Genomic DNA, 24,923 nt, shown 5'->3' with positions numbered 1-24,923 from the left:
GCCATAACTACTTACTGCTATGAACACATTTTGTATGTAGTCAACGCATAAAACTTGACTATAATACATAAGAAGCGTGAAAGTCAGTGACTCTGGGGAAGCAATTTAAAATAAAACATTTCTACTCGGTATATACAGATTATATTTCTAATAGCAAATATAAAAAACTTACAAAATTCGTCGTTTTTTTTTTTTTGTAAAAAGAACTTTCAAATAGGAATACAGATTCTTATGAGATTCTATAAATATTCTATACAGCTTAAGTTAATCTTAACCTAAATAATAAATGCGAGCTTAAGACAAAAGTCTTGAGTTGTGTCAATTTGTTACACAAATCTCTTAAACTAAATTGGCAGGTCTTAAATAGTGCTATTAATTTCACTTCTGTGTCTTATAGGACTTGCTAATTTAGGTCTGTTTAGAGGTTTGAATACAACGTATCGGCACCATTGATAAGTACAATATCATGTTTAGCTTTGAGCAATATAATCCAAAAGTCTACGAAGATAAAAATATAGGTACATATTTCATAAGTAGGGTAACATGGGGAAATCCTAGGTGGTCATGGGATTTTAAGATCTTGTTTTCTTACTGATGTATTTTGTATACTAAACAATACACCATTTTGTATCCGCAGTGACTATATTGTATACAAAGTATCAACTTAATCTAGGCCTTCTCGTTGCTATGCAATGCATATTTATTACAAAGTATGTGCTGAGTTTAAAATAGCGCTTTCCGTATACGCCATCTAAGCTAAAAATATACGTAGGTACGCTGAAAAAGAATAAGCGAGTTCCCCTGGGCTACTCTGCTAAGTCACTCGTGCTTTCAGTAGGTAAATTCTCCAAAATAACACGTCTAAAAGAAGCACCACTTTAAGATCTGTTTAATAATACTTTTAAATGTGTCAATTTGATTTAACATTGTTGAAGCGCTTGTAATTACAACGAAGTCCCCCGTAGAATAGGATAGCGCGATATGTTTACACTTGTCAATTTGGTTATATTTAGGTGCAACAAGCGAGCTTATTGAATCAATTGGTGCAACGAAATTAGCACCATTACACCACCTTATACACTGGCAGGTCCGAAATTATAGTCGGGATCGTACAAATCGTAGAAGATGGGACAGAAGCAATCAATCAAATTCCACTAGACACTGTCGTAAATAAAGCTAATTTTAATGTGCGATTAACGTGATTCATTGGAAACTGATCAATCAAAATGAGGAGATCAAACGAAAAATCCCGTGGAATCAGTTCGTGCGTAAGCCTTTAATCACACATTGTATATCTATCAAAATAAATTAATTGGGGGGATCGCGTACGAAAATCATATTTTTTCAATACCATAAAGCGTCAGGTGTCCGGATTATGAGTAAAGAGTGTTTAGCTACTGATTTAGTAGTCAATTCATTACAATAAGTTAAGGTATTGAAGGTTGCTTTTAGGTATACGAAAACTGAAAAATCCATTACTTGAGATGGTAATTATTTTACTAAATCGAGTATTACTGAACCTTTTTATATTCGAAGCCCTAGTTTCCGAATGACCTTGTTTATTGACGATCCGAAAACCTTAAACAATCGCCCTATTGATAAAGTGTTTTCCCTCCACGTGCCCGCGTCCATAATGCTGTAGCAGACACCGTCGCGGGGTAACGCTCTACCCCGCTTGCTGTATAACCTGTCCCCCCGCGGCCAGCGGCACGTTGGGCGTGGCCACGCTGAAGGAGGTGATGAATACGTTGACAATGGTTACCAGGAACACGCCCAGTACCGTCATGTTGTTGATCTTGTCCGCCTTGCAGATGTCCTTTTCGTCTTTAACGTCGTAGCGGCTGTTCATTATCAGCCCGATGCCCACCGCCACCTGGAACAGGCGAAGAAGTTTTAGTCAGGGAATCATGGAGCTCTGAGCATATTATTTTCTTAATTGATTGAATCATCATCATCATATCAACCGATAGACGCCAATTGCTGGACATAGGTATTTTGTAGGGAGTTCCAAATTCCACGGTTTTGTGCCGCTTGAATCCAGCGTCTACCTGCGACGCGCTAATGTCGCCCGTCCTCGTCCGGGGTCGACCAACGCTGCGCTTACGTGGGGCTGCCATTCCAGCACCTTGGGACCCCAACGTCCTTCCCTCCTTCGAACTATGTGCCCGCCCATTGCCACTTCAGCCGCGCGACTCGTTGAGCTATGTCGGTAACTCTGGTTCTTATACGGATCTCCACATGTCTGATTTGATCACGCAGGGATACTCCGAGCATAGCTCTCTCCATCGCCCACTAAGTGACTCTGAGCCTTCTTATGAGGCCTATAGTTAGCGACCATGTTTCGGAGCCATAGTACATCACTGGCAACATGCACCGTTCGAAGGCTTTGGTCTTCAGCCACTGAGGGATTTATTTACAAAATTTAATAATGTAAAGATGAAATCGGCTATCTTTGTTATAAATGCAAAAGTGTGTTAGTGTCACTCATGTTGAATAATTAAAACCACATTCGTGTTTTAATAACTATAAAAAAAACCCGACAAATAATAAAAGTAGGTAGTATGAACGTAAAAAGCCCAAAACAATGAGGTGAACTGATATCCACAGAACTAAAAACCTACAGAAACCGTGTACAAGACTGATATTGAAGCTAAGAAAGTAAGAACATTGCCGATTCATTTAACTGTCAGATACAAAAAAACGAAATCAAAATCAGTTTAATTCCGTTCAAGAGCTATAATGCTGCACACACACACGCACGCACGTCGTTTTTGCCCGTGACGTGTTAAAAATTAAATTCAAATGATGTCTGGTGACTAGGGCCGTGCACTGTCTCACCTGCAGGATGATGCTGAGCGAGATGAAGGTGAGGCTGGGGTAGTAGTAGGGGTGCGCGCTGGACGACTCCAGCACGTAGCGCAGCTGGTTGGCGTTGGCCGACAGCAGCGCCAGGTCCATCATACCCTGCGCGAGGTTCTTCTTCTGCTGGTACGTGTTCACGTCGGGGATGGACTGCGAAATACCATAATTATAAATTAAATTGTAACCAAATAGTGTTAGTAAAACTGTCTTTGCGTGTACGTATAGTTAAAAAATTATCTTCGTTCAGACTAGTCAAAATCATGCGTAATCTGTGGTCGATATAAGTTGGAGTGGGAATTCAAAATTACAGGAACCAAGGTCAAAGAGGAAGGTTTTTATTATGAAAAAGTACAAAAATGGCGGGAATAATAGTGTACCAAGAAAAAATAGCCGAATTTTCGAATTTTGAAACTTATGACAACGAAACAAATTCGCTGACATTCAATAGCTTAAATGTTGGATTGGTTGGTTGAATATACAAAAATAAACAAATGAGTTCTGTTCGTTTCGTTTCTTACCCCTGGCATCATCGGTGAACCGGGTCTGTCGTCAACCCCAAATCTCGGTCCGATGCCGTTGAATCCATCTACAGGCAAAATATTAAAACACATTATTTTTAAAATTAACGTTGATATTTATACGTACACATTAAATATATGTTCATGATAAAATGAAATGAGAGCTCCTGAAAGACTCCAGAGTCCCAACTATATAACAAGTTGAAAGTCTACGTAAATGAACATGCTCTTGGAATTCCATGAACCTGTGGACATTGGTGTCGTAAAGATGGAGGAACGATCTCAAGCTGCAAAAGACCAAGGAGTGTTGGTATTTGTCCGTTGCGATAATGATGAATTTTAGGTTCAAACATGATTAAATGAAGGTCAGGTCAAATCGTCGCTTTGCTGCAAAAACATTGACTAAAAATAGCTTCGATTTATGATCAACAGATAATAATTATAAAATAATATAATCTTTTAAATCTCTTCAAATCACATATTATTGTTTTGTCAGAATAAAACTGCTATGATAATAAATTGTCTTAGTACTAAGTTTTTAAAAGCTTCTGAAAATAATATTTTTTACTGTCCGCACATTTGGGGAAGAAAGACTCCTTGAATGCATAATTAAACTCTCCACAAAACCTTAGGAAGATAAAGACAGTTTTCGAACGTTTAGCTGCGTATACTTTTAGGTATTCAAATAAATGGATGGTTAATCATACAAATATCACATAGTTTTACGTATATGTTATTATAATAAAAAAGCTTGGGTGTGATACTGGATAGAAGCAGACGTTACTTTGCAGAAATCCATAATATATTATGAAAATTAAGCTTAATTTGCTATACTCCGCGAACAGCAGGAGAATCTGTACGGTGTAATTTATAATTATATCAATCCGTATACTCCACACCAAACAGATCCTCGGCAATGTACCCTCTACGCACGTTTCGCTCCGAAACCGGAGCATCCTCAGGAGATGTTGACTTTACAATGAATAATTTTAACAATTATTCTTTGTAAAGCCAACATCTCTGTTCATACATATATTGTAAACATATATGTATGAACGCTTCATAAGTGCCTGTGATAGGTCTACATGAATAAAAGAAATTTCGAATTTGAAATAAGAATTTTGATACTCGTATATATCCACAGCGCCATAATAAGTATAATAGTAAAGTTGTGCCAACACCAGTAACATTATATCTCAAAATATAACAATAACAATAACAAAATATCTTATAAATATTCATGCAATATTCATGCAGAATACATGCACTGAGTGAGTTTATTGTACCTACCTGAATTGTAAGTATTTTATCGCGATATAATCATTTAATACTATTGTGTCTACGGAGTCGTTAATTAACATTCATTAGAATAACATTTGCAATAAGTCATAAGCCACAGTATCAAATCTAGAAACAAACTAGGTTCATGAAACTTTATAGAAAGCTAGTTGTCTCAAAGCATTGATATTAACAAAAAGCTGTGTGCTAACCCGTTAGGAGCAATTGTATTAAGCCCATACGCGATCGATTTCTACACGGCATCGTACCGGAACGGTAATCAGCCACGGCCAAAGCCTTCCACCAGACCGAATAAATTAAATTCCAGAAATTATGAATTCCCTAATTGCCCTTGCCGGCGTTGAACTGCGCCAGGGGTTGTCAAAAACTAGATATAAACACAGTCCTCTAACGGAAACGAATGCCCATAACCCATTGCAAGGCTGGTCAAAGCAATGCCTAAGAAAGTGACGCCTAATCAAAGAAGATACCTGGGCATTCTTGGATATTGATTAGAAGTACGCGTTACTTTGCGGAAATCCATAATATATTATGAAAATTAAGCTTTATTAGCAGATTCTCCGCGAACAGCAGGAGAATCTGTATGGTGTATTTACAATAAAAAATTAAAAGTGTTTTTGTAATTATAAATTACACCAAACAGATTCTCCTGATGTTCGCGGAGTGTAGCAAATTAAGCTTAATTTTCATAATATACCTGGGCATTCATTTACCTTTCACCAATCTATTTCTACTTGGCAACTATATGAGTTGCCTAGTAGAAATTGATCGTCGAATTCGAATCGAACTAACCTAACCTAACTTGTCTATGGTTCTTGCCACAAGGTATAATATTTTGTGTTTGTATTTTTCATTTTTCGTACGGATTTAAGATAATAAAAAAAAAAGAATTTATATTTCTTGCATCTCTCAAGTATATTTTTAAGAGTCCCCTAAACTTTTCGCCGAATCGGTGTCTTTAACATTAGACGCGCGACGTTTGTGAAACGAATTTTTTCTCTAGGAATCACAAAAATCACTAGGCATCCGATTAAGGCGATTCCTCGGTTTAGTAAAAATGGGCATTAAGGAACTAACCGATTCAGTTTTTCCTTTTGCAATATCTTTTAGCGTTGTCGGTTTCTGTTTGAATTGTTTCCATATATATATAATATACTCGTATATATAGCTCACAGTTATTGACTCACACTGAGACGCGCAGAATGCATCCTAATTCCTTATACAAAGAATAATTAAATACTTTATAAAGCAAACATACCTACTTAACACTTGTTTCCTTCATATGTGAATAAGTAGGTACATAATCCAAGAAGCAACGGTAGTTATAATTTACATTAAATAAATATTCTTATGTAGTACATATAGTAGAATACAGGAATTGATAACTTGCGACAACTATACCTACTATACTTTGCTAATCATTATTATGCCGTTTTTCACTAACGACGGACAAGGCTATACCTAAGTAAGTATCGTCTAGTCAAAGAAGATGCCTAGGTATACATTTACCTTTGACCAATCGATGTTTACTTAGCAAAGCATATAACCTAACTTGTCTATGATTCTTGCCACAAGCTGTGGTAAATTGTGTTTGTATTATCATAGTTTTTTTCTTCTTCTTATCCTCCTTTTGCTTATTTTGGCTATTAGGTGTGCCAAATCAGCACGTTGTAGTTCGCCAATGACACGTTTACTAGGAAGATCCACAAAGGAGATTTATTTTTTATTTTTCGTATGGATTTCAAATTATTATAAAAAAGAAACCTGAATTTATATTCTTTTTCATCTGTCAAGTGCCAGTTTAGGAGTCCCCTAAACTTCACGATCCGTGAAATGGTTTTTCCCTTTACGCATCACCCAAATCATTAGAAATTCGATTTTAGTATTTCCTAAGTTTAATGAAAACGAGCATTAGAAACCGATATAGGTTATCATAAATAGCCTATAACAGTCCACTACTGGATTAAAGGCCTCTCCCAAAGGGACGGCTGGCCCATAATCACCACGCTGGACAGACGTGTTGGGTGAACGCAATAGATGGGACCAAGTAGATCGGACGCTGCTGCTATTGACATAAGTCATTGGATTATACTTTAGCAGCACCGAATAATATGTTAAAGTTTGAAGATGTTTAAGACAACCACAAGTTTTTTTGGACGCTCATCAGAGTCATCGGTTTAGCTACATCTAGCCGTACAAAGAAACATAAACACGATTCCATAAAATTACCGCCTTTATAAAATATCAATGCTTTATGGAGTACATATTCAGTAGCTTTTCAAAACACACATACTTTTAAATCTTTTTTAAAATATGAAACTATGGGAAAAGTCTATTTTTAATAACGAGATTCAGTGAAAGAGGTTTCTATTCCTTATCTTTTCTGACATTATTTACCATGTCTATCAACGCTACAACGCTTATAGCTATAACTGTGCTGCAACGGTTGACTTCTATCACACCTGATGGTAAGTGGTGCTTTGTGCTTTCCCAGAAGATGCCAATTAATTAGCTTCTATTCGTTCGTGAGCGACTAATAGTATATAAGCTCGTTCGCTCAAATAGGTTGCGTCGGCGCGGCGCGCCTTTTCATGACAAAAGGCGGGCGTCGGCTACTTTACAGACTCGCCGTGTAAAAAAATTAATAAATGAGGTAGTAAGTCTTATTTCCTATTTAAAGAATTATCAAAAAGTGTAATCTGGTAGTTGGCCAAAGAGTACTCGTTTGGCCGTTCAAAGGGGCAATGTTGCTATCATGTTGGTCATTATGGCTTGTTGCGGAGGTATAGAAGATGTCTAAGATCTCATTTACTTTATTCTCTTGGTACATTATTCGGTAGTTTATTCTTCGATCATAAAATATTTAAGGTACTTTTATCATTATTTAATATTTGTTTGTCCTTACTCCACGTTCTAACTAAGCAATTAGTAGACTTGATTTAGCATAGAGTTAGTTACTTTTAACTACGAACGGAGAGTAACATATCCTTTTCATAGTTAAAAAAAAGTAATAAACGCGGATTGAGACGCGGGCAACAGCTAGTGATTATAATTTTTTTCACAAAGTTTTCATAATAGCCCGTGGCTGTACTGCAAACTATTTGAGTGGACGAAGCTATATTATGTGCATTGGACCAATCACCGTATCCTGGATAGTCCGTCTCGTCGGTGGACGTCCAGGGCCATTTACCGTCTTCCGTGCCGACTCCGTGGTCCCGTGCAGGGTCCGTGCCGTGGGAGCCCTCGTCACCGTGCTTCTCTCCGTCTGAAATCAAAACATTTACCAATGAAACCAAAAAGTTTACCGCAATGAAACATATTTCGAAACAAAACCAATACATCTACACTAATTTTGTTGTTAGCCTTTGATTCCACCCATTACAGGGCACGTGTCCAAATTCACCATCCTCCACCACCTCGTGGGGGGTCAACCAACGTTGCCTTTACCGATGCGGGTCGCTATTCCAGCACCTTGAGTCTCCAACGTCCAACGGTTCGTCAAGCTATGTGCCCCGCCCATCGCCACTTCAGCTTTGCGACTAGTTGAGCCATGTCGGTAACTCTAGTTCTTCTTCGGATATCCTCATTTCTGATTTTATTACGTAGAGATCGGTTCAAGGCCGTAGTCCACCGCGCTGGCCCAGTGCGGATTGGTGGACTCGACACACCTTTGAGAACATTATGTAGAACTCCCAGGCATGCAGGTTCGCTCACGATGTTTTCCTTCACCGTCGAAGCAAGTGATATTTTTAATTACTTAAAACGCACATAACTTAGAAAAGTAGGTGCGTGCTGGGATTCGAACCGGTCCCCGCGAAAGTGAAGTCGAGCTCATACCAGTTCCAGTCATCACACAACAAATCATTTTTATAATAAACCTTGACATCGCATAAATTGATGCACCACAAATCATAAGTAGGTTATCAAGTATGACAAAGTCGTTACCTTCTTATCAGACTAAAACAAGTGCCTACATTAATAAACCGCAATTCACACGGGATGTGGTCCTTTATTTTTTATTATTATTATTGTTTTAATGACAAACCAGCTTGTTCTCGTGACTTTGTCGGTTTGTATCCAGGATACCATTTTTCGCCCTTTTTCAGTTTGTTTATAAAGTCTCTTATTTATGACATTTAAGTATATATTGTAAGTATATTCTATTTTTTCTTATATTATATGTGTATTAAGTAAGTATATTTTATTTATTATTACTTATCTATTTTTGTCATTTATTATTGTTATGTACACCTGAACCCTTCTTCTTAACTTCATGTACTTTCGTAGGTTGGCTGGTAGAGATCGCTTCCGCCTATTGTACCTTTTCTTTTTTCTTTCAATTATGTTTTTCTTATCAGACCAACACTTCGCAGAGCATGCAAGTATATAACATGTTCTACAAAGAGCCACTCTGTGTCCATCAACCTGCGGCGTATAAATGCCTGTAATTAGAGGCAAACACGCCCTTTTGACCGGAATTAGCTACGCAACAATGCTCTGCGGCAGAAATAAGCATGACGTAGTACTTCCCCGGACGAGCTCTGTTACAAGCAGTGGCGTGCACAAGGTTTTCGAATAGGGTAGGCATAAAGCGGATAGATGGCATAAAATTGCAATAATCCTACTCCCAGATGAGTTATAGAAGCATTTTTTGGCGTGGTGAAAAAGCTACCTCAAACAATTGGGCAGTACGGATGTTATGTGGGACTCCCCCCTCTAAAGGTACTTTACTATACTTTTTTATTTTAATTTGAATCATTATTTTCATTTGTTTAATATTAATTCTTTTATTCTTACTATTTTTGCTTTTAACTTAATTTAATTATTTTTAACTGGACTTACTTCAATGTTGTGTATACCTGTAAGTGATAACTGTACTCGGACAATAAACTATAATGTAAAATGATTAATGATAATACAGTGTATCGTTGGTATATCTAATGAAATAAATAAAATAAATAAATACCCAAACTAAAAACCACCACGGCATGTCCGTCTTGTTGGCTTTGTTAGACACGCCCGGGGAACCCATTGTTTACCTCCCGGACGTTTACCAACCACCCCAACCGATTGCTGGGGTTCCTGCGCTAACTAAGAGGAGATCAGAACAGCTTGAACCCCCCTTCAGACCCTCGCTACGTTCGGGAGTTACTGCAAAATCCCTAGCTTGCGTGCGATTTACCCTGGTGCGGCGCCCGTAATGTAAGACATTGCATTAGCCCACTTCTTGAACAATCTACTATTACATATTATAAATTAGTTATAAGCCTTTGTGCAGCCCTTTCTGTTATCAATGAAAACCCATTGATTTATTCAGCAGACGTTGCGTCAGCAGTGTGTAGGTGTTGTTTTAATGGTGTACGATAATACGATATACCTGTAACAGTCGCCAACTCATGCTATTGATATGAGGTTTTTCCTAATAGATTGCAAGGTTTTTCTTTCTCTTTGAATTTTGAATTTTGAATTTTGAATTTTGAATTTGAATTTTGCCTTTTTTAAATTTTAATTTAAATTTAAGGGTTTTTTATTACAAAAAAATCTTTGTAAGTAAAACGTCGTTGCTTTTTCTTACCAACGACTTATTTTCATATCGATGTTTCTCACACATTTATTTTCATCTCGATATATATATTCTTTGACTACATTGGTCTGGAATAAAAAAGCTGAAAATTTTGTTCTAACGCGCTATACATATACGAGTAGCTCCAGCCGGATTTGAAAAATCTTATTTGCGTTTTATAGCAAAATCATTGGAGGAAGGATATAACTTTTAAATGTTTTATCCTTAGGGGGGTTAAAAACAAGGCCTCAAGGTTTGTACGAATGTGCGTAATTTTTACATTTTTATCGATAAAGCAATTCAACAAAGGCGAACAATTGAAATGGTAAAATGAATTAGTGAGAGACAAAATTGTACGCAGACGAGTTCGCGGGAATATAGCTATTTATCCATTGAAGTGCAAGAATACTTTTTTGCGGTAAAAACCAACAAAGTATATAATAATTATTTTTGAGAGGTCTGATTATACCAATGCCCAAAATATTCATGAAAATTTAAAATTCAAAATTCATTTATTTCAAGTGGGCTTAGGCCACTATTTAGATAAGCACTTTTGAAACGTCAAGTCTGTCTGTTTGTAGTGACTCTACAACCGGTTCGGAAGGCAGATTCTACCGAGAAGAAGCCGGCAAGAAACTCAGCAGTTGCTCTTTTTCAACATCAACTGTTAACATTTTACATTTTTCATTTTAACATTCATTTTTTCTAGAGATGAAAGAGAGAGACGAAAGATGAAAGCGGAGCCGGATGCTTCCAAGCAGGAATACATTTCAATTATGCCTGATGGCAAACAAGAGTGTAGGTTGAAGTATTTTTAGTGAGCCATAAGTAGGGTATAATACCTTCATGTCCTGGTGTAGTTCCATTGGGCTCCAGCAGCCCGTCGTCAATCCCAGGATATGGAGTCACGTCGATGTGGCGCTCATCGTCTAGGTCGTCTATTTCTGGACCTAAAAATTAAAAACAAATTTGGAAAAAAAAATTAAAATGAAATGAAAGTTCACCACACAATGGCAAATTACATTATTTTCTCACAAGGGTATCAAATTTAATTGTATTTATTATGTTTAATTTTTATAATAGTTACCAACTTACCAGCGAGAGGTGGTCTGTTCCGCTCTTTGTCAGGCTCCAGCAGAGGTTGCGAGGAGGGCGTAGTTTCCGTGTCACTCTCGCCATTTTTTTCATTGTTATTGTTGAGTGAGTGCTACAACAAACAAAAGCCTCGATATAATAATCATAATAATAAATCGTTAGGTAGTAGACACGTTAGTTTTATACCTTGTCAGGGGATATAATCGGGGGATATAATTTGTGTGTCCTCCGCATGTTAGCCGTCCTGTGGCGCATTAAGATACTGAACTGCTTTTCCTTATCCTAACCCTCCCTGGCGCAACGGTGAGCGCTGTGAATTTAAGCAGGAGATCGCGGGTTCGATTCCCGGCGAGCAATTTTGGAACTAACAACTTCTGAATTTCATCTGGTCTGATCTGATGGAGGCTTTGGCCGTTGCTAGTTACCACCCTACCGACAAAGACGTGCCGCTAAGCGATTTAGTGTTCCGGTACGATGTCGCGAAACCTATTGAGGGAATAACTACCAAACTGGTTAGCCTGCTCCTATCTTAGACTGCATCATCGCTTATCACCAGGTGAGATTGCAGTCAAGGGCTAACTAGTAGTGGAACGAAAACATTTTGATCTTTTATTCGATAACAAACTCGGAATATCTTTCCCAAATATATTATTATATATTTGTTCTAATTGCATAATTAACCAGAAGTATCCATATATTAGATTTATCTTGACGTCATATAGACATTCGAAAAGCTAAGAAGTAGCCATAACACCCATAACTAAAATTGGCTCAAATGCATTCACTAAACTGGAAAATCTATGCATCGGTTACATACTCCCGTAGATGTTACTAATAAATTACAAATTGAGGTAGGTTAATTTATTTCTCATAGCCTTTTATAGTATAGGTAATTAAAATTCTTCGCAATTATTGAATTGAGTTCAAACCGACGGGGTTTTCCCTACCCAGTGGCCAGTGACGAGTAAACGGAGCAATGAATCAATTTAGTCAGCTGTTATGAGTGATGACGAATGTACAGGACGTAACAGCTTGTACAAATATGTATAGATATATTTTGGGATATGTGGGAAGAACAGGCAGAGGGACTTTTTGTACAAATCACAGCCGAGAGTAAAATCTCCATAAAAATTACAAAGGTATAAATTTTTGAAGAAATGATGTTCACTCCCAACGATTAATCAGGCATATACAAATAGGCTATTCCATACTTTAACCTCTAATATTAGCGTGAAGTACCTATGTTTACTGCCTCGTTGGTCTAGTGTTTACTATGTTCAACTCAAGGGCGGATCCAGCTTTGGCCCCCGGGGGGGTCACATAGTCGTGGTCAAGTCGAGAACTTGTGATTTAATTTTGAGGACAATAGATAGAAGTAAAACGTAGGTATTTTATTAAAGTATCTAAAAATTTTAAGTAAAGTACTTACTGTACTTAAAAACTTTTATTCTTTATTTTACACTTAAAAAACTTAACACATAATAACTTGTACATAGGTATACACGTACATAATGTCATCTTTCTTGAAGACTACCAGAGAAGAATTATCACTCACGGAATGAGGCAGCCTAGTTATATTCCATAACCGTGGTGAATGATTTGCCATAACAGCTATTTCGAGGGGTATGACGCAAAACTCAAGGGTTCAAGAAGGGTTTCGGTTTCGACAAGGGTTTCCAACAAACAAAATACACATATTTAAATAACAAAAACAAATTTTCGTTTACGTCTTCTCCCGAACCGCGTTATTACGTCATTTATGTCAATGGGTACGTTTTTATGAACGTGGAGAAGTGCGAGTCCGGATAGGCAATCTTCAACCATTAAAGATCTTAACCACGATTTAATTCTGCGCAACATAGAGGTAGTCGCTACACTGACAGGTAGTGTAGACATAATACATAAAAATGTTCTTATATAAGGATACCACAATGGATGTCACAATTTAAAATAAGATCAGAAATCGACTTTGGTATGTCCTGGCTCCACTCCCACGCCTGCCATTTCACAATCCACAGCCCATATTCATTTCCAATGACAGAGACTGGAGTGTTATCTAGTAATAAATAATCGGTAGCTAGTTGTTTTACAATTTTACTGTCTTCATTACTAATAGGTTGGGGAAAAAGTCTTTTTGCATTATAGTATGTATGAACTTGTAATAAAATCTCTTTGGCTAAACTATTTGCATCTGGCTGTTTTTGGTATCATTAAAAGTTTAAATTTTAAAGAAGATAATTCCAAATTCAAATTAGGAAAATGTGTGATTTTTATTTCTTTTTCGTACTGTGAAGATGAGTTAATGTAATGAAGAAATTCGATACATTTTAAAATTTTACTACCGCCGTTGGTTCAACTACGGATGTCGAGGATCTGAGTTCGAATCACAGATCGGGAATAGAATTGTTAGGTATTGACGCTGTTAACGCCCGTGCCTCGGAGAGCCCTTTAAGCTGACGGTCTTGGTTATTATCGCTTACTTGTGATCATAGTCGTTAAAGCCTACAAACCCGCAAGGCCTCGGCCCTGTCGCGGCCTGTGCCCACCGACGTTAGAGGGCTGCGGCGTTGATAATGATATTTAAACAAGAAAAAGCAAAGTGCGTTATAGATATAAAACTAATAAATTAAAAAGAGATTTTCAAAAAAATTATTTATAATTTTTTAATATTTTTCAATCATACTTGACATTAAATTGAAGTAAAGACAAAAATCATCGTTTACAAAGACAAGAAAAAAAAATAGGCTACACCTAGGTTTACACGTGGGTAATTTTACTGGAAAACCTACAGCTTATAAATGCATATAATGAAGTGTTTAACGAGCGTTTTAAAAAAATAATGTTGTTAAACCGGACATGTTGACATTTACTATAATTATGAGGTACTTCCCATTTGCTATGAAGCTATAATTACAACACTTTATATTTGCATTAAAAGGCTCCACTTTGGGTTTCTACACTAGGTAGGTAAAGACGTTTTAGGTATAGAGCGGGATATACTTATATAATAAGAACTGACATCATATCAACCCATTACCCGCCCACCACAGGGCACGGGTCTCCTCCCACAATCAGAAGGGGTTAAGGCCGTAGTCCATCAAGCTGGCCTAGTGCGGAATGGTGGACTCTACACACCTTGGAGAACATGGAGAAGTCTCAGGCATGCAGGCTTTCTCACGATGTTTTCCTTCACCGTTGAAGCGAGTGATATTTTAATTACTTAAAACGCACATAACTTTGAAAAGTTAGAGGTGCTGGGATACGAACTCGGCCCCCCGACAGTGAAGTCGAGCTCCTACACACTGGACTATCACCGCTTTTATAATAACAGTACTAACACTAATCTGTACTTCTAAACGAATCGATACTAATATTATGAGAGCTGAATAGTTTGTTTGGTTGAACGCGCTAATCTCAGGAACAGCGTCAGTTAAGCAGCAGCGTCGTCTGTGCTACTACTACCATTACAAACCCTTTAATTTCAATTTCAATTTATTCAGCACAATATATACTGTTACATTTATAATACAATATTTAAAATAAATCTTATAATATAATGTAACGTATGTACACGGTACGACCAGTTTGGGCGCAGGCATTTTTTGTTGAATTAAATAATTTTATGAATTTTAAAAACATAAGTAAGGCATCCTACAGTAGGGAAACCGATTTTATAGGAGATGCTCAAAAAAAAAACATTTACGGAATAAAAGCATTGCTTTATGAGGTATTTCTTATATTTCATTAAATTCATTGTCATTTTCAATGTTCCTAATAAAATCTGGCACATGATATTCAATCACGATTGAGTGTAATTCGCGTAATATCTTGATACCGGTTGTTTACAAAGACAAATTAGGTTGTTTGTCGGTCTTTTGTCACGTTTTAATAGAACAAGAATCACCTACAGAATCACTATAAAATAAACCGTGTATTTAATCATTATAAACCCCCTAGCGGCCCACTACACGGCAGGAGCCTCCTGTCAGAATGAGAGGGTTGATATTGGGCCTTTTTTAAGACTTCACTACAATAAGAAACTAATCAGGTTGTTTTTTCTGAGCCCACAACATAAAAAAAAAGAATAAAATCGGTTTTTTGTTTAAAGTAGTCATAAACGACAAAGACACCGAGAGGTATCGTTGCATCGTTCGAGTCGATTTCATCGATTTTTGATTTTCGGATGGACACTTCCCGATCCCGATAACCCGAGGGGTTGCTACGGCGTCACCGGGGGAGTGGGGCGAGTGCGAAAGCTCGCCATGAGAAGAGCCCCAGTGCTCGACGACATCGGGGTTACGGTGCATCGATAATGCAGTCGTATTTATATCAAAATACCCACAAAATCAATGTCAAGAACATAAATATCTGGCACCACTTTATAAATTTACTGTAACAGAAAGTAATTGACGAAGCAAGCACACGTTTTAGGCTTCTTTATAATAACAAATTTATCAGGTTGTTTTTTCTGACACACATATATTACCCCCACAACATAAATTATTGACATTGCGTCATGACATGATATTTTTATAGACATGGCGTCCTTTCCGCCCAGCGTGCTGATTGTGGGCAAACCCGGGAGCGGCCTTAGTCCAGCAGTGGACTGTTATAGACGATGATGATGTTATATACAAAATAAACTAAGCTAATTAAACTAAAACATAACTAATTAAATATTCATTGTAATTATATAGCTTTAATGAAATTAATTGTAATTAATCAAATTCTGAATGTTATTAATTATTTTTAAGTTAAGATTTGCATGCTTTTAAACACTTCAAAAACATGTCAAATTATAGATAATTTGACATGTTTTTTTGCAAATAAATGATTATGATTATTATTATACATAAATGAATATGATTATATACCTAACAATGATGATGAATATGTCTATCTTATAAGTTTGAATCACACGTGGACGTAAGAAGTAAATTATGCGAATTCAAAATTTCTAAATTGGATCCAAAGTAGCCGCTACTATGGTCAAAGATAACTACAATCCACCTTTGTATTTAGTAGTTATCACATTTTGGAGGGTATTGGCCTTCGATAAAGTTGGCATTACAAGCATAATCGATGTTATTGGTGGTATGTTTTTAGCGATATACCTAGTCAGTGACGTGCAAAGGAACATGGATCAGGGTATGCATAAAGAAGTAAAATGGCATAAAATGACAAAATCCTCCTCTGTTGCTAGTTCTGTGGAAATGTTAGAGTAGGCAGCGCTTTTGGCACATATGAAGTGCACGCCACTATAATTATCGATATTAGCATATTAGTTAAATTAATGCTTATTACGAAATTTAATCATTTAACCTTAACCTCCCTCTAATCTGAGAATCTGTATGGCATTGAAATATTAACTGATCGCGAAATTAATTTGACGTGACACAGAAATGTTAGCCCTTGACTGCAATCTAACCTGGTAGTAAGAGGTGATACAGTCTTAAATAGTAGCGGTCTAACCTGTTAGGGTATGGCAGTACCTTTAATTTATTGGTTCACATCACACGCGGCATCGTACCGAAACGTTACATCCGCTTGGCGGCACGTCTTTTTCACTATTGTGGTAATCAGCAAGGTCCGAAGCCTCCAGAAAAGGCCAGAAAAACATTAGAAATAGTTAATACCCAAATTGCTCCTGCTGAATAGAACCCGGGACCTGTACTTCTGTTATCACAACGCTCACCACTGCGCCAGGACGGTCATCAAAGTAGAAAAGCTAATTATTTAAGTATAGTTTAAAGATTTGTGTAAAACCAATTTAGATATATGTACGTACTATTTTAATGGAGAACATTGTCTCACGAAATTTGTATCACTGTCACTGGAACAAAAGCCACTGCAAAATCCACTCACGAGTTGCGTCCTACACCAGCTGATCGTTAAAGCCAACTAATGTTTACTCTGAGCCACTAACTATGCAGCTTAGAGTCCAGACACTACAAAGGTATTTAAGATAACAGTGATGAGGTCAAGGTGAGACGAAATTAGGGGCAAATCAATTAGCGGATACTTGGTAGTCCAAATAACTATTATGTAATGAGTACTTTGGACGATACCTAAATAAGCGTGGTCTTTAATTGATGTGCAAATCATAACTACCTTAGTTAATGGACGTAGCTAAACAGAAGGAAACCAACCCACACATTTAAACAATAATCGGACTGACGGCCGATTGGCGTAGTGGACAGCGGCCCTGCTTTCTGAGTCCAAGGCCGTGGATTCGATTCCCACAACTGGTAAATTTTTGTGTGATGAACATGGATGTTGTTTAGTGTCTGAGTCTTTATTTGTATTTTATAAGTATTTATGTGTATTTTATTTATAAAAAAAAATATGCTTCGGCAATATTAGTACCCATAACACAAGCTACGCTAACTTTGGGGCTAGACAGCGGTGTATTGTTTCTTTAATTGTATTTTCGATACAGTGTATTAGTTTTGCGTGCAACGAGAGATTATTCGGGTTACAGACTCCTTCGTACTCACGCCGTAATTTTACACAGCTTAGTTAGCGCGCTGGTCGAGAATGGACGCTGTTATATGCACTGCTAATTTCCTATAATCATAACACTCATATTAGGTCAGTGATAACATTCGATCATTTTGACTCGTAACAAATAATCACAATCTCACGGCGTTTTCAAGCGCGAGTGTGGATGCGTTTGAGTTCATGGGAAGTTTGGCAAACCTTTGACGTGGGCACACATACCAAAATTAAATTTTAAAAAAAACGAAATTCATTACGTTCGGTACGTTTCGCTGCACATTTAGTTTAACATTTATTGGCCTCAAAAATAAAATATTCCACTTAAGTTTCATGACGATAGATACATACTCGTAGTTTCATACAGCATACCAATTTAATAGTGCTATGGGTGCTTATATATTAAAAAAATTTTGCTTGTTATAGGAATATTTTTCTACTGCTTGTAGCTTATGAATTAGTCTAAATTTTTTTGTGTGGTTTTTGAAAACTCCGCGCGAACCGTTATTTTTCCCGGTATATAATGTGTCTAATTTTCGTCGGTCTCTAGGATGCTAGCTAGCTATCTCTGTGCAAAATTAAATAAATATCTGTGCAGCGAAGTTACTTTGTGAGTTACCTGTGTTGGGGACTCAGACACAGTCGCATTTATAAATAAAATTACGTAGTACGGATTCTTATCCATTTCTGTGACGTCACGAAACGTCTCATAATAACAAAAGCATTAGGTAGTGTGCCAAAAACTGAAAGTGATTTTAGTATAATACAATCCACATCGGTACGTTTTCACGAAAAACCACTGCTGGTGTTTGCTAATTAATTATTATTCACATAAGATTTTCCTTGAAGTATTTTTAGACTGGAAGCCATTGTGTCGCAGATGTCTAAGTTTCCTCACCAAACGTAATATGTATACGTATCATCATAGTATCTGATCTTTGCGCCAATTTTTGAGTCTCGATACAAGACTGTGCATCGCTAATGCACCCCTATTTGTATCACAATACCCTGATGGCCTAACCGCCACCAAGTCATGAACATTCTCTCTTCTTCTAAGGATGCCGTCTCCTTACGAAGGATGGCTAGGGCTACCTATACCTTGGACAACGCTGCTCTAAATAATAATTTGGTGCTCTTCCCAAATCATTGTCGTAGATTTTTGAGCAATGATATTCTTCTCCGGCAAGGCCTTCTTCTGCCTGCCACTTTACTAATGTCATTCTTTATTCATTTTTAATATAATTCATTCATCCTTTATGAATCTAATATAATAATTTTAGTTATTTCTTTAAACTATTCAACAAACTAAATGAGAATAATTAGCACATTTGTAAAAATTCTAATCAATTTAATAGTTATTGAAAGTTCACAAAATTACAAAATTACTGTAATATATTTTCTTATAATTCTTCTTTATAGACAATAATAGGAAAGAAGGAAGTTGAATATTATACATGAGTTTTATTACAGTGTCTTTCAGTTCATACTAATAATACCGATTGTTATCAAAAATAATCGAGATTAATGCTTTTAAGTGTTTTCATTTGTGCAAATTTTACTTTAATCCTTTCTTCTTTTAAATATCATGTCAGTTTCGTATCAGTCACGAGAGGTACGTTCACGGTAAAATGAAGTTTATAAATTTGATATATAGGTACGTATGTCTAAAATATTTCTTGTGATGTTTTACTTAACTGTTAAAGTAGGTGATATTTTAATTGATTAAATCGCACATAACTTAGTGCGTGCAGGGATTCGAAGTAGCCCCCGTAAGTGAAGTCGAAGTCCTACCCACTGGGCTATCACCGTTTACAATCATTATTCTATTAGCTTACATTTAAAATCTAAATTGTATTCATTTATTTCGACTAAAAAATGAGATCATATATTACATCCCATCTGCATAATTCATAGTATTTTTTTCATGAAATCATTGCGTATGAGGTGTGAAGGCTGATTTTCAATGTCACGTCAAGTGTGAGTCGACGTGGGCGGGGACAACGACCCCACTGCTCCGAACTTCGAACAATACATTTTGCCGTATTGTGAAATTATCAAACGTTACTAGCGAATTACTTATTGTTTATTTTAAATAGTTCTAGGAACTTTGGATGTTGTAAAAGTTCACTGACGTCTTAGAAAGATGATGATTTTGCTGTTTTCATTAGCATCGTCATTCTGAATTCAGAGGATCTAAGCTCGCACTGTTAGAGTTTTTTACAAATCCCGAACCGTTTTTTTATATCTGGCATAAAAGTAGACTATTTTAGGGTAATCTTCTTCCTTTTAACCACAGATTACCCCCTTTTAACTAACTCTATGCCAAAAATTAAGTTGATCGGTTGCTTAGTTAGGGCGTGAAGGACAGACAAACAAACAAAGAAACAAATTTTAGTAATGATACCAAATGCTTGCATCGCAGAGTACATCGTGAGTGATCGTTCAAATGTTAATTTGGTTATGCTACCTCCAATGAGTTATATAATAATTGGGTGTTACGGTCTGATATATCGGTTAAGATGTTTTAAAAGAGTTAGGGTTTTCCGGGCTCCGGGTAATGTTCGTATTCATCAGTTTTCAGACATACCGGTCCGTAATCAGAAAAGGTTTTGACTTATGGTTTACAACTTGATTCGGGTTTTGTTTTCAAAACCAGTTTCAGAAAGTTACTGAATGTTGAGATATGGAGTCAATTACATCAACATCTGACAATGTGATATAAGGGCATACTACGGCGCACAACCTTTCACAGTGACACCTCGTGTATACTTCGTTCTCGGAAATTTTTAGTTTTCTCGCTTTTTAAGCGGCTGACTTCGGCTACTTCAAAGACTCTACTCGCACTATACACCCGCTGTGTGTAGTCGTGCGTCGCGATTCAAATTATTTAGATTACTAAAACATACTGTAGTGATTAATGCTAAAAATTCAAACCAATGACATATTTTGATTAGTACCGATTTATTTATGTTTAGATGCTTGAACAAACGAAGGTTTCTGCGGACAAACTGTAAAGCAGCTCAAGCAATTCATTATGTTCTCTGTCTCTGCAGAAAACTTACGGTCCACTGATCTCTATATTAAACCCGTGTACGACGTACCATGTTATTTAACTGCATTTTGATTTAATTGCTTTTTATATTTAATTAATATAACAGAAACTTGTTATTAAGAAGTCATTCAATCATTTCTGACTCATCAGACGGACTTCTCTCTAGCTACCGCCATAATTGTCTGGCTGAGTTAAGTTTTTGCACACAATTTAATCAATTTTGTTTTGTGTCTTAGTTCATACAATACAATTCAAGCAATTATTTCAACTTCCTACACAGCTATCGTCAAGTAGCTTTTTGCGGAGACATATTCTCTACAACCCTATCTACATCTATATTTCTTCATCAGAGTGTTTATGCTCCAAAATATTTCAATTTAAGTGCCGGAGTCCACGTCCGATATAATTGGTAAACGATTCTTTGTAGAAGAAAAACAGAAAGTACTGATTTAAATAGTGCAACGCATATCGAAGAAACAGAAATATTATAGCAAAATTATCGGTCCGATTAACGAACCTACAAAAAGTCTGAGGTGGGAGGGCGTCCATGTCATTATTTTTGTAGGTTAACCTTGATGATCCTCGCATGAACTCCACTTCAGCTGTCATTTTAACTCTAAGTGAGTTCAAATTTTATATCGTACGTCGGAACTATCGTAGCAGTAGTAGTATAGTTTTGTATGAAACGACATGTCAGTAAAAGCACACGAGTTCTGGAAGAATTATTGTTCTAAAAAAATCTAACTGTCCTCCAGTTTGGTTCATTAATTTAAAAAAATACGTTACTAAATACGAAAATTGATTTGTGTTGCTCAATCTTAGTGTTATGAATATTAAATTAAACAAGGAAATATTTCGCTACTGGTGCTTAAGCTTTTCATAAATATAAACGCTACTTATTAGTAATGTATTTTTTTTCCACACGAAACATTTTGGAAAAGATAACAGCGTCATTTAAAAAAAAAAGTGTAAGTCTTATGGATATAATTACCCATAAATACAGGATTTTTAGAAAATAACTCTACGAGAGTTATTATGTATAATGCAAAAAATTATAAATTATGCAAATCATCGTACGTGATGAATGATTCAAGCCCGTGATATGCCTATTTAAATAAAGATTGATCTTGCATTTATCGACTTTATTCAATGAATGGAACTCCCAAGACGACTTTTTTCTTTCATTACCGCGTGAATTCATTTAGAAAAAAAAAATTTCATAAACTAATGGATTCGATATTTCCATATTCATTACAATAAGTGGCTTTCTACATTACTTAGTAGCTAGTAAGTGCGTCTGTGCATTAATGAGATGGAATTGTTGCACGGACGCAAATTTTAAGCCGAGATTGGATTTTCTTTTATTTACCTAGTTCACGACGAGCGTTTGACAATCGAATGCGCGTAGTTTGTAGCATTTATCTTGACAATATAATATATTACAATACACAAATAGTTAACAGAGCAACCCGTGGAATGTTCCCAATAAAAATACGGCAGTAAAAATCAAAAGCAATGCTTATTTCAATAAAAAGCTGCAGCCCGTTTTCCGCATGTTTAATGCTGGCGCCCACGTCCGATAATAATCGGTTACCGATTTTTTTGTAGGAGAAAAATAGAGCATACTGTAATATACGGCAATAGTGCAACGCATTCGTCCTACCAAATATCGGTCCAAAAGGAATCGGGAATTATCTGGCAAAACTCTCGGTCTGATTATCGTACCTAAAAAAAGTCTGTGGTGGGCGGGCACCCTAAACCTTAGGTTCCTTGGCAAGAGCACTGCTAAGCCATAAGTCCGCCTTTTTGTATTCTACTTCTGTTTTTGTGTATCTTTGCCTTGTTTTCATATATTAAAAAAAATATTTGACATAAAAAACGACTATTTTATACAACTTATAAGAAAGAAATAAATTATTTCGACAACATTTTAAGCCAGATGTCGAGTGAAATTTAATAATTAATCAGTAAAGCTATATGAACTTTGTACTTATAGCGTATCCTTTTGTATGTATCGGTAGTACCTAGATATTTTCACCATTTCACTTGGCACCGATGTACAAAAAATTTATTTCTTGGTGTTTAGTTGTTGAAGAAAGTCAGTAATTTTTCTTTATCCCTTTTTAGTGGCTAATTATGTAATTATCAAAACTTTTATAGCCAAGTGTAAATTGCTCATAACCTTTTTCATAATATAGCTTTTCCTGAAGCCAGAAAGCTCCCAATATTTTTAATTCTCTTGTTGAAGTGTCAATTTAAAGGATACTCCGAGTGTCGCAGGGAAACACGCGTAGATAACGTATTTTGGAGAATATGTGGTATTGCAAACAATTACAAGGTCTCAGGCAGTATTTTACTACATTGATCTGTACGTAATACGTATGGAATTCATAACTGACTCATTGGAGGTCTAAGCAGGTTCTATACGTTAAAAGCTTCGTTTAAGTATTTAAAGCTACTTTGCCTGCGGATTATTTAACAAATCATATTATTATTAAAAGGGGTTGGGGGGCGTTTTGAGCTTGAGGTCTTCAGGATTATTTTTAAAAAGGTAGTTGATTTTTTTTAAGCAATTTACGTAAAGGTTTGCAAATTTTAATGTCTAAACTAATAATAATACATAAACTCTTTCTTTGCGAATACTGAAAACCTTGAAGCCTATATGTGAATGTCTCTGAATTTGGAAAATATGAGATCCTCATACAGCCTCTCATACAGCCATTCAACCCCCATATCACACTTTAGTAATAAATCAATAAGTCATAGCACCTAAGTAATAATAGTACCTAACTCACTTTATCATATGCTAAATTATTGCGTCCCCACCTACCATGAGGTGAGATGGCTGTCAAGGGCTAACTTGTGGTCATATAAACAAAAAAGTATTTTATTTTACTTTCACAGTTCAAAGTAACTTTCAGCTTCCAAAATCTTATCTGACCATAACAAACTTACTGTATCTTTGCCAGGCTTCTTTTCATTAGTGACAACATGAACATCTGGCTGTGGACTCCGTTTTGCTGAATCCGGAGTTCCAAACACCATCTCAATGTCATTTAGGTCCACAGATTTCGGGACCTTGTGTGACTCCTTTGGCGATCCAACACTGTCATTGACTTTATTCTCAGACATTTTAATCACAGAAAAATATCATGAAACAAAACACTTTCTTATTGCAATGCAACTAATATATAAAACCGTGTTCTTTTGTCAAAAATTAACGAAAAGTTACGAAATAATTTTATTTCAACACAAACTTTCGATATAGTTGCGTAATTTTAACGAGCACGTTAGCTCTGCGTCGTGATTTTAACAATACTAACACACACAACTCGTTAGTCAACTCTTTTCTCGTTCGCCAATCGCCAGTCAAGTACATCGAACTGCGGACTTAATGAGTTGATCTCTAAAAATACCGGTTTAATACGAACATGTCTATAACGCGTTGGAAAATCCTACTTTTCCCTTTGGTTTCAGAAAAACCGAAATGGTCTACAATTTTTTTAATTCGTCATCCTTTTTTTATAATTATAATAGACGTAAAACCCATTGCCTATAAACAGCAACACTACTCGGGGTTCTCGAGGGTTCAACTCTTAAAGTGCCGCCTGTCAACAATCTGAGGCGTAAAGCCTCATGTGCCCCTAATAACACCTGCAACCCTGCCAAAACATCGTAGCTAGAAAAAGCGTGTACTAAAGAAAAAAAAACAAAATTCATTTATTTCAAGTAGGCCTAATATAAGCCCTTTTGAAACGTCAAGTCTGTCTGTTTGTAGTGACTCTCCCCGGTTCGGACGGCAGATGTTACCGAGAAGAAGCCGGCAAGAAACTCAGCAGTTGCTCTTTCTCAACATCAACTGTTTACATTTTTCATTTTAACATTAATTTTTCTATCTTGTGAGAGATGAAAGCGGAGCCGGGGATGCTTCCTAGCAACCTTGTCATAAGGAACCTCGTTTGAGGCCGAACCTTTGGGAAGACGTTGGATCGGTTGGGGACCCCAATGGAGCAACTCTGCTCAGCTAACATGGGTGGGA

General features: G+C 36.5%; 1 protein-coding gene across 3 annotated transcripts; it reads right to left on the bottom strand.

The window, feature by feature from the left end:
• Positions 1 to 1,166: 1,166 nt before the first annotated feature.
• On the bottom strand, positions 1,167 to 24,184 carry LOC120631667. 3 transcript variants are annotated; one of them, XM_039901333.1, is made up of 7 exons: positions 23,840 to 24,184; positions 11,338 to 11,449; positions 11,085 to 11,192; positions 7,822 to 7,944; positions 3,381 to 3,448; positions 2,839 to 3,012; positions 1,167 to 1,873 (listed from the first exon to the last, which is right to left on the bottom strand). In XM_039901333.1, exons 1-7 carry the CDS (start codon positions 24,014 to 24,016, stop codon positions 1,667 to 1,669), a joined length of 969 nt encoding a protein of 322 aa, XP_039757267.1. In that variant the 5' UTR covers positions 24,017 to 24,184; the 3' UTR covers positions 1,167 to 1,666. The 3 variants fall into 3 exon arrangements, with proteins under 3 accessions (XP_039757267.1, XP_039757268.1, XP_039757269.1); XM_039901334.1 differs by having other exon boundaries at positions 7,870 to 7,944; XM_039901335.1 differs by lacking the exon at positions 23,840 to 24,184 and adding an exon at positions 17,126 to 17,233.
• Between the last annotated feature and the right edge of the window lie 739 nt (positions 24,185 to 24,923).

Source organism: Pararge aegeria, chromosome 18, assembly GCF_905163445.1.
Source record: "Pararge aegeria chromosome 18, ilParAegt1.1, whole genome shotgun sequence".
Lineage (NCBI taxonomy): Eukaryota > Metazoa > Arthropoda > Insecta > Lepidoptera > Nymphalidae > Pararge > Pararge aegeria.
Note: the sequence above shows the minus strand (reverse complement) of the source record. Positions and strands in the feature narration are given on the sequence as shown.

What these genes read in the sequence shown, in the direction of transcription:
- LOC120631667 (XM_039901333.1), bottom strand. Translation starts at nt 24,016, where the DNA reads ATGTCTGAGAATAAAGTCAATGACAGTGTTGGATCGCCAAAGGAGTCA. An exon ending in GACGGACTATCCAGGATACG is followed by an intron (nt 3,449 to 7,821) that starts GTGATTGGTCCA and finishes TTTTGCCTGTAG; the next exon opens with ATGGATTCAACGGCATCGGA. An exon ending in CGCTCAGCATCATCCTGCAG is followed by an intron (nt 1,874 to 2,838) that starts GTGAGACAGTGC and finishes CGCCTGTTCCAG; the next exon opens with GTGGCGGTGGGCATCGGGCT.